Source organism: Tamandua tetradactyla, chromosome 2, assembly GCF_023851605.1.
Source record: "Tamandua tetradactyla isolate mTamTet1 chromosome 2, mTamTet1.pri, whole genome shotgun sequence".
Taxonomy (NCBI): Eukaryota; Metazoa; Chordata; class Mammalia; order Pilosa; family Myrmecophagidae; genus Tamandua; species Tamandua tetradactyla.
Window position 1 is genome coordinate 69,238,168 of NC_135328.1, and position 11,130 is coordinate 69,249,297.

The 11,130-nt window shown below is 35.8% G+C and overlaps 1 protein-coding gene across 5 annotated transcripts in view; it reads right to left on the reverse strand.

The window, feature by feature from the left end:
- IFT74 (intraflagellar transport 74) overlaps positions 1-11,130 on the reverse strand; it is a 126,779-nt gene that overhangs the window by 26,208 nt on the left and 89,441 nt on the right. For all 5 annotated transcript variants that reach the window (XM_077148000.1, XM_077148002.1, XM_077147999.1 and 2 more), the window contains 2 exons: positions 11,012-11,065; positions 8,936-9,033 (listed from right to left, as the gene is read on the reverse strand). In XM_077148000.1, the coding sequence (XP_077004115.1) occupies positions 8,936-9,033; positions 11,012-11,065 (152 nt within the window). The remainder of the gene's footprint in view (positions 1-8,935; positions 9,034-11,011; positions 11,066-11,130) is intronic.

Sequence of the window (11,130 nt, forward strand, 5' to 3'; positions counted from 1 at the left end):
TGCAGCTTCAAAAGCTTTGTGTATCATATATTTTTAAAAAAGAAAGCTTTTGTGTTAAAGCTGAGTATTCATACAAAACTACAGTTTAGTTTTCTTCCTGCTAAAATAATGTGGATTAACTTCCGGAGAAGATGGCGGCTTAGTAAGACGCGCGGATCTTAGGTCCTCCTCCAGAACAGCTACTAGGGGAGTAGAAACGATACAGAACAGCTCCCAGAGCCACGACAGAGATCAAAAAGACAGCGAACCCCATCCTGGAACGGCTGACTGTCTGGGAGAACCAGCTCCGGTGAGATCGTCGAGGGGCGCGGGCTTCCCCGGGTGGGGCGGCAAGCGGCCGGAGTCCCTCCCTTCCTCCTTCCCGGGCCAGCTGGCAGAATTGGGCAGGTGGTCCCCTCAAGCCACGGCGGCTGGTGCCCCCACCATGCGCGGCGCCCCGGACCAACTAAGAGAATTGGATCAGAAATCCCCAGGCCGCGGAGAACGGTGACCTGGGGGGGCCCCTTCCAAACATGTGACTCCCCGGTCCAGCTGGGAACGGTGCACTCTCTCGGGCCGCACCCTCCCGCCATGCTTGGTGCCCCGGGCCGACTAGGAAATTCAGACGGGCGCTCTCACGGGCTGCGGCGGCCGGCGACCCTCCCCACTTTCGGACCCCCAGGCCAGCTGGCACTCTTCCAAGCCGCTTCGGCTGGCGAACCCCCCCCCCCACGGCGATAGTTTTCCAAAGTTAAAGGACCCACAGCACCTTTTACTGGTGGGACCCGCAGACAAACGTGTGCCACGAGCGCCGCCTACTGGGCAGGATAAGAAAAACAGAACCTAGAGATTTCACAGAAAAATCTTTCAACCTGATCGGTCCAATACCCAGGGAAATCTGACTAAATGCCCAGAAGCCAGCAGAAGATAACGGATCACAATAAAAAAATTAAAAATATGGCCCAGTCAAAGGAACAAACCAATAGTTCAAATGAGATACAGGAGTTGAGACAATTAATGCTGAATATACGAACAGAAATGGAAAACCTCTTCAAAAACCAAATCAATAAATTGAGGGAGGACATGAAGAAGACATGGGCTGAACAAAAAGAAGAAATAGAAAAACTGAAAAAACAAATCACAGAACTTATGGAAGTGAAGGATAAAGTAGAAAAGATGGAAAAAACAATGGATACCTACAATGATAGATTTAAAGAGACAGAAGATAGAATTAGTGATTTCGAGGATGGAACATCTGAAATCCAAAAGGAAACAGAAACTATAGGGAAAAGAATGGAAAAATTTGAACAGGGTATCAGGGAACTCAAGGACAATATGAACCGCACAAATATACATGTTGTGGGTGTCCCCGAAGGAGAAGAGAAGGGAAAAGGTGGACAAAAACTAATGGAAGAAATTATCACTGAAAATTTCCCAACTCTAATGAAAAACCTAAAATTACAGATCCAAGAAGTGCAGCACAGTCCAAAGAGATTAGACCCAAATAGGCGTTCTCCAAGACACTTACTAGTTAGAATGTCAGAGGTCAAAGAGAAAGAGAGGATCTTGAAAGCAGCAAGAGAAAAACAATCCATCACATACAAGGGAAACCCAATAAGACTATGTGTAGATTTCTCAGCAGAAACCATGGAAGCTAGAAGACAGTGAGATGATATATTTAAATTACTAAAAGAGAAAAACTGCCAAACAAGACTCCTATATCCAGCAAAATTGTCCTTCAAAAATGAGGGAGAAATTAAAACATTTTCAGACAAAAAGTCACTGAGAGAATTTGTGACCAAGAGACCAGCTCTGCAAGAAATACTAAAGGGAGCACTAGAGTCAGATACGAAAAGACAGAAGAGAGAGGTATTGAGAAGAGTGTAGAAAGAAGGAAAGTCAGATATGATATATATAATACAAAAGGCAAAAGTTAGAGGAAAATATTATCCAAACAGTAATAACTCTAAATGTTAATGGACTGAATTAACATTTAATTAATCATCAATGGACAGAACATCTACACAGAGGATCAATAAAGAAATAGAGAATCTGAATATTACTATAAATGAGCTAGACTTAACAGACATTTATAGGACATTACATCCCACAACAGCAGGATACTCCTTTTTCTCAAGTGCTCATGGATCATTCTCAAAGATAGACCATATGCTGGGTCACAAAGCAAGTCTTAACAAATTTAAAAAGATTGAAATCATACACAACACTTTCTCGGATCATAAGGGAATGAAGTTGGAAATCAATAATAGGCAGAGTGTCAGAAAATTCACAAATACGTGGAGGCTCAACAACACACTCTTAAACAACAAGTGGGTCAAAGAAGAAGTTGCAAGAGAAATTAGTAAATACCTCGAGGGGAATGAAAATGAAAACACAACATATCAAAACTTATGGGACGCAGCAAAGGCAGTGCTAAGAGGGAAATTTATTGCCCTAAATGCCTATATCAGAAAAGAAGAAAAGGCAAAAATGCAGGAATTAACTGTCCACTTGGAAGAACTGGAGAAAGAACAGTAAACTAACCCCAAAGCAAGCAAAAGGAAAGAAATAACAAAGATTAGAGCAGAAATAAATGAAATTGAAAACATGAAAACAATAGAGAAAATCAATAAGACCAGAAGTTGGTTCTATGAGAAAATCAATAAGATTGATGGGCCCTTATCAGGATTGACAAAAAGAAGAAGAGAGAGGATGCAAATAAATAAGATCAAAAATGGAAGAGGAGACATAACTACTGACCTCACAGAAATAAAGGAGGTAATAACAGGATACTATGAACAACTTCACGCTAATAAATACAACAATTTAGATGAAATGGACAACTTCCTAGAAAGGCATGAACAACCAACTTTGACTCAAGAAGAAATAGATGACCTCAACAAACCAATCACAAGTAAAGAAATTGAATTAGTCATTCAAAAGCTTCCTAAAAAGAAAAGTCCAGGACCAGACGACTACACATGTGAATTCTATCAAACATTCCAGAAAGAATTAGTACCAACTCTCCTCAAACTCTTCAAAAAAATCGAAGTGGAGGGAAAACTACCTAATTCATTCTATGAAGCCAACATCACCCTCATACCAAAACCAGGCAAAGGTATTACAAAAAAAGAAAACTACAGACCAATCTCTCTAATGAACATAGATGCAAAAATCCTCAATAAAATTCTAGCAAATCGTATCCAACAACACATTAAAAGAATTATACATCATGACCAAGTAGGATTCATCCCAGGTATGCAAGGATGGTTCAACATAAGAAAATCAATTAATGTAATACACCATATCAACAAATCAAAGCAGAAAAATCACATGATCATCTCAATTGATGCAGAGAAGGCATTTGACAAGATTCAACATCCTTTCCTGTTGAAAACACTTCAAAAGATAGGAATACAAGGGAACTTCCTTAAAATGATAGAGGGAATATATGAAAAACCCACAGCTAATATCATCCTCAATGGGGAAAAATTGAAAACTTTCCCCCTAAGATCAGGAACAAGACAAGGATGTCCATTATCACCACTATTATTCAACATCGTGTTGGAGGTTCTAGCCAGAGCAATTAGACAAGAAAAAGAAATACAAGGCATCAAAATTGGAAAGGAAGAAGTAAAACTATCACTGTTTGCAGACGATATGATACTATACGTCGAAAACCCGGAAAAATCCACAACAAAACTACTAGAGCTAATAAATGAGTACAGCAAAGTAGCAAGTTACAAGATCAACATTCAAAAATCTGTAGCATTTCTATACACTAGCAATGAACAAGCTGAGGGGGAAATCAAGAAACAAATCCCATTTACAATTGCAACTAAAAGAATAAAATACCTAGGAATAAATTTAACTAAAGAGACAAAAAACCTACATAAAGAAAACTACAAAAAATTGTTAAAAGAAATCATTGAAGACCTAAATAGATGGAAGGGCATACCGTGTTCATGGATTGGAAGACTAAATATAGTTAAGATGTCAATCTTACCTAAATTGATTTACAGATTCAATGCAATACCAATCAAAATCCCAACAACTTATTTTTCAGAAACAGAAAAACCAATAAGCAAATTTATCTGGAAGGGCAGGGTGCCCCGAATTGCTAAAAACATCTTGAGGAAAAAAAACGAAGCTGGAGGTCTCGCGCTGCCTGACTTTAAGGTATATTATGAACCCACAGTGGTCAAAACAGCATGGTATTGGCATAAAGATAGATATATCGACCAATGGAATCGAATAGAGTGCTCAGATATAGACCCTCTCATCTATGGACATTTGATCTTTGATAAGGCAGTCAAGCCAACTCACCTGGGACAGAATAGTCTCTTCAATAAATGGTGCCTAGAGAACTGGATATCCATATGCAAAAGAATGAAAGAGGACCCGTATCTCACACCCTATACAAAAGTTAACTGAAAATGTATCAAAGATCTAAACATTAGGTCTAAGACCATAAAACAGTTAGAGGAAAATGTAGGGAGATATCTTATGAAACTTACAATTGGAGGCGGTTTTATGGACCTTAAACCTAAAGCAAGAGCACTGAAGAAGGAAATAAATAAATGGGAGCTCCTCAAAATTAAACACTTTTGTGCATCAAAGAACTTTATCAAGAAAGTAGAAAGACAGCCTACACAATGGGAGACAATATCTGGAAACGACATATCAGATAAAGGTCTAGTATCCAGAATTTATAAAGAGATTGTTCAACTCAACAACAACAAAAAGACAGCCAACCGAATTACAAAATGGGAAAAATACTTGAACAGACACCTCTCAGAAGAGGAAATACAAATGGCCAAAAGGCACATGAAGAGATGCTCAATGTCCCTGGCCATTAGAGAAATGCAAATCAAAACCACAATGAGATATCATCTCACACCCACCAGAATGGCCATTATCAACAAAACAAAAAATGACAAGTGCTGGAGAGGATGCGGAGAAAGAAGCACACTTATCCACTGTTGGTGGGAATGTCAAATGGTGCAACCACTGTGGAAGGCAATTTGGCGGTTCCTCAAAAAGCTCAATATAGAATTGCCATACGACCTAGCAATACCATTGCTGGGTATCTACTCAAAGGACTTAAGGGCAAAGACACAAACGGATATTTGCACACCAATGTTTATAGCAGCATTATTTACAATTGCAAAGAGATGGAAACAGCCAAAATGTCCATCAACAGATGAGTGACTAAACAAACTGTGGTATATACATACGATGGAATATTATGCAGCTTTAAGACAGGATAAACTTATGAAGCATGTAATAACATGGATGGACCTAGAGAACATTATGCTGAGTGAGTCTAGCCAAAAACTAAAGGACAAATACTGTATGGTCCCACTGATGTGAACCGACATTCGAGAATAAACTTGGAATATGTCATTGGTAACAGAGTCCAGCAGGAGTTAGAAACAGGGTAAGATAATGGGTAATTGGAGCTGAAGGGATACAGACTGTACAGCAGGACTAGATACAAAAACTCAAAAATGGACAGCACAATAATACCTAATTGTAAAGTAATCATGTTAAAAACACTGAATGAAGCTGCATCTGAGCTATAGGTTTTTTTTTTTTTACTATTATTATTACTTTTATTTTTTTTCTCTATATTAACATTCTATATCTTCTTCTGTTGTGTTGCTAGTTCTTCTAAACCGATGCAAATGTACTAAGAAATGATGATCATGCATCTATGTGATGATGTTAAGAATTACTGATTGCATATGTAGAATGGTATGATTTTTAAATGTTGGGTTAATATCTTTTTTCCATTAATTAATAATAATAAAAAATAACGTGGATTATTAGTCTGCTCTTAATGTAAAGTTTTTAAAAAAGTTTTGCTTAACCTTCTGAGTACTCTGCTTACAAAACAAAGATCTTACATTGGAATAATATCCTTGGCCTTCTCCTCCTTCATTTCAGAAGACAAGTCTTCTCACTGTTAAGGGAAAAACTATTACAAATAATTTGTTCTTTCACCTTGTGTTAGGTGTTCTTTCACCTTGTGCTGAAATAGTTTAACTTATTGCATAAGAGGTGTTTGGGAAGCATAAAAAGGATTTTCTATCCTGTTGTTGGTTAAAATCGTATAGGAAAAATATTATTCATATATTTAGAGATTGTAAAAAATTCGACACTGTTCTCACTGTCCATGTTATATGCTGATACTAATCTGTATGATATCAAGCAGCAGTATGGTGTTGTTAGTCATGGTTTTAGTTATTCTTAAAAGGCTATGTAGCATAGAAACAGCCAAATTGTCACTTGCACTGCTTTGCTCTAATGCTTCTCTAAAAGTATATGGGTTAGCTATAGGTCAGAGCTCCATCTCTAAAAAGGAAAAACTTAAAAAGAAAATTAAGACAAATATATATATTATATTTTATCTGTTAAATAACTCTGGCAAATGGGTAAAAGGGAAACAGAACAAAACCTCTGCTATGGTTTCTTAATATAAAACGACTGTCTAATGTTTTTAACTCTGAAAGCAGCTTCATTTAAAAATGCTTATAAAATTAAAGCTCAGATTACATTAACTGCTATCTTTAAAGTTTGAAATGCTTTGCTCTTTATATAACCTAGTAGTTTCTGAAACTCTGAATAATTGTGTGACACCTGAGACTCAAATTTAGTTCTCCAGCTCTGAGAATCAGCATAAGTCCATATAGCAACATTTAAAAAAAATGGAGAGATCAAACTCCCATTAAAGATTTGATGACTGATCTGGTTACAACTAAGGTAAATTAACATACCTTAAAATATTGTCTGTATTTAAACCTTTAACTTTTGTGTGAGACAAAAAGAAAAATGTTTATTTTGTCCAAAATTTACACTAATTTAATCTGTCTCGTCAGTTAAACAGCCTAATAATTCAGCTTTATGTGATATACAACCTGGAATAAAAAACAAAATTTTAATGTTCAATACAACCTAATGCTATGCACTGATGCATTTCAGAGTATTTTGGCAGAAAATGAAAAATGGTTTGCAAAGTCCCTTGAGGAGACTGAGAAAAATAAAATAATTAAGCTTTCCCACCTAGGGAATTCCTGACATTTTCTTAGGCAAGAGGGGCTCCCAATTTAAAAAGCCAAGGCCTCAATTTTGAGGCTTGCCCTTATGAAACTTAATTTCTATAATAGTAAACTGAACTACTTAGGCTTAGTCCCTTAAAGCCATCTTCAGAAAATCTCTGCTATTTCTCAAATGTGGTATCTGTCTAAGCCAAACTCTGAGTTTCCCCCTCAACATGGGACATAATTTCCAGGTGTGTAATCCTGGTCCTGGCAGCATGAAATATAACTAGCCCTGGCATTGTGGGACACTGGCCCTGGCATCACAGGACATAGCTGGCCCTGGCATTATGAGACTTAAGTTCCAAGGATGAGCCTGGCCCTGGCATCGTGTATTAGCAGACCAAAAGGGGGTAAAGAAATCTAATTTCAATGGCTAAGAGATTTCAAATCAAGTCAAGAGGTCATTTCTGGTGGTTGCTCTTATGTAAGTTCCAGCCAGATATGGCAAACTGTCACAATATGGTAAACTCCAACCAACAGTGTTTCTGGAAACCCTGAAAGATATCCTGTGCTTTGTAAAATTTTACTTACTAAATTTGTTTCTCAGAGACTTGAAACCTTCAGATTATTCCAATGCCAGAGAAGCTCTCAAACTGAGAGATACTAGACTCTCAGTTTGTCCAGTATTTCATTGTTACATCCCTTTGCTCCTTAGTAACAATGCCCCTTTTCAGTCTTGAAGCAGTTAGAGTCATCCAGCTATCCATCAAGATTGAGAGATAATTATCAAATGAGAAGGAGGAATGGTAACTGAGAAATTAGGACTTAAGGGATGATTTTGATTACTGAATCATATTCTTCTTTGCTTACTGGGATACTGGAGTAGACAGAGGGGAATACTTGAAATCCCTAAACTATAATTCAGCTGCCCTAATATCTGAAATGACTGTAAAAGCCCTTATCTTGTGCCTTTGGGTCTGTAAAAGCTGTTACTCCCTTTATCATTTTCTCGTAGGGCAAAGGCCCTAACGCTGATGAAATCAGCCCTGGACATTTGTAAATCCTTATCAGGTAGATTCTGCTATTGAAAGATAACTTGTCTTCCTTCCTTTTGGCTTATACCTTTAGTACTTAAGTGATAGCTCTACTCCCCTCCTTTCAGCTTATGTTCTCCTACTGAAATGATAATGATAACACTGTCTCCTTTTGAGCTTTGAACTTGCTATATGAAATGACCTCATCTCCCCATACTAAAATAAAAACTTGAAACCCCTAAACTTTGGGAGACAGATTTTGGGCTGCTAGGCCATCTGCTCTCCTACTACGTACCTAGTAATAAACTCCTTCTTTCTTTGGAAAAAAAAAAAAAGAAGCTCTTCTATTTACAATGTAAATTACACTATAAAAATAAACATGGAAAAAGAATGAAATGTGATGCCTACCACACAGCATACTAATATAGCAAAACAAAAAAAATGAGCCTTTAAAAATATATTATTTACAATGTAAATTACACTATAAAATATATAACATTTTTAATATACTATACTGACATTTTTTAATGTCTAGATTTTGAAATTATCTGTGCTAGTATCATATCTACAAGTTCAGAAAGACTAACAATGGAAGAAAACCACTCTGAATTAATGCCTAGTTTTACTGTTGAATATTGATGCTACATGTATGTCATACTTTTCAACTATAACCCTATTAACTGACAGTTTCTAGAGAGATACAAATTAATAACAAAGAATAAAATAACAAGCAAAGGAAATTTAACGTAAATAGATTAAATGAGCAGACATAATGGTGACACATTCCATTTACTGTGCTGTATTTGGAAAGGTAGTCACAGTAAAAACAACCCGGACACCAAGTGCATGGTACTTACTCACCAAGCACATGGTACTTACTCGACTACAGTGCTCCAAAAGTGCAACAATGTTGACTTCTATCTTTGCCTTCCTTTCCAGTTCTTGATTCTTAGTTTCCTCAAAAGTCTCAATAAAAGCTGTCAATTGAAAAACATGATTAAGTGAGATTACTTACTGTTCATATAGTTAGCACTATAAATTCTATGATTGCCTTAAGAATACCTTTTAGAAATCAATGCAAATATAAATTTAAATTATCACTGTTAAATTTTTTTATTAACCCAAGGGTAATCTACTCAATAAGAACATTTCTATGTACTTTCAAACTCCTAAAGCCTAATTGTTATGCTCACAACAATTTTAGATAAACTAAAATTTACAAGTAAAGGCTCAGACGTAACAGCTGATAAAATAAAGATCAGAATAAAATGTCTTCACATAGGATATCCTTGATGTATCTACAATTATTAACATAATAATTAGCCTCTAACTTCACTTATGAAAATACTTCTAAATACCTATATGATCTGAAAATTAGTATTTTACATATAGTGCTGCATTAATCTCAACTAAATAAATGGAATAATTTAATCAAATTATAAAAATTTGAATAAAGCCTCTTTTTTCTTGTCTAATATAGAACGAGCCCAGAATTTGCTTTACATTCTTGAAAGTATTGCTATGGCTCTTCCCAAAATAAAAACTTCCCAAAAAAATAATTTTACTTTTAGTATGAAATAAACATAAATATGGCTTGTAGTTTGTAACGGATTTTCATTAGTTTCCACCCCCCCCATTTACACTTTATAATATACATTCTAATTGAAATGGTCTTCAAGAATATATTTTTTATTTCAATATGGTGACAGATGACCACAATGGACATTTTAAAAGAAGACAGAATTTCTTTTAAAGTTGTCTTCCTTCAAGATCTTAACACATCTTAGCTTTGAATTTCCTGCTTCTATATCTGTTGGTCTTATATTAAGTGGTCATGTAAAATTTTTACACACAAAGGCATAAATGAACACTGCCTTTCAGAGGTTATTTGTTAGAAAAACAAACCATAATGAACATTTGGGAAGGATTCTGGGATAGGTGACCTTCAATTCTATGAGTCTGTGGTAACACAGGAATTACTTTAATTCATTCAGTAAATATTTATTAATGATAGCTAAGTGCCAGATGCCATACTACATGGTATTCAGGGATTGCCAATATTTTGGAGCTGTGAAATATCATTCCTTGGTTTTACACCTTATAAGGATTACTTGTTTATTTGTTATTAAATAATGAATTAATTGGGGAAGAATTTTTGATACTTGCTGAAATTTCAAAGAAATCTTGTGATGTTGTGAAATCAGTGTTCGGCAATTAACTGCTTTATAACACGCCTCCATGAAAGTAACATTTGATCTCCAGAACTTGAGAGTCCACAAAATAAATGATAAAGGAAACGAGGATAGATGTCAATTTTGAAAATTCTCTGAATGTACAACATAAGTTGAAATGAAGATCTATTCATAAAGTCAAGTTGAGATTTTTTAAAAAGTAAATGAAGGGTGCACGGGTGGTTCAGTGGAAGAATGCTCGCCTTCCATGTGGGATATCTGGGTTCGATTACTGGACTATGCACCCCCCAAAAAAGTGAATGAAAAGTGTAAGAGAAGGCAACTAAAGTTGTGGTTGGTGACAGAACAAAGTAACAAGGTCTGAGGTGAGGGCTAATGAATAATGAGATAAGGATTATGAAGTTTAAAAAGAGTGAAAGATATTAAAGGTGAACAAAGTGATACATGTAAAAAAAAAGCATTCAACAGTCAATTAGTGGTCTACAAATTCTTTCTATATAGACTATGAATATGAATATTAGGCTTGACAATCAATCCCCAACATACAAACACGTACATACACAGGTCTTCCCAGAATTCTCTATCCATGCTGAAATTATTCTAGATATTTAGCAATTATCTTCAAGGTAAAATGTTTTGAATGCTCAAATTTCTATATTTAATACTAAACATTATATCTCCCCCAAAGGAGATCTATGATTTGGTATAAATAGACAGTAATCTGAGAATATATTATCTTTACATCTATAAGATTAAAACTTACTGTCCATATTTTCCTCCCTTTTTTTTAGTTCCTTATACTTCTGATTCATTTCACCTATAAAAAATACAAAATAAAACATTACTTTAAAAAAACTCCAGATACAGTACTCTAAATTAGAA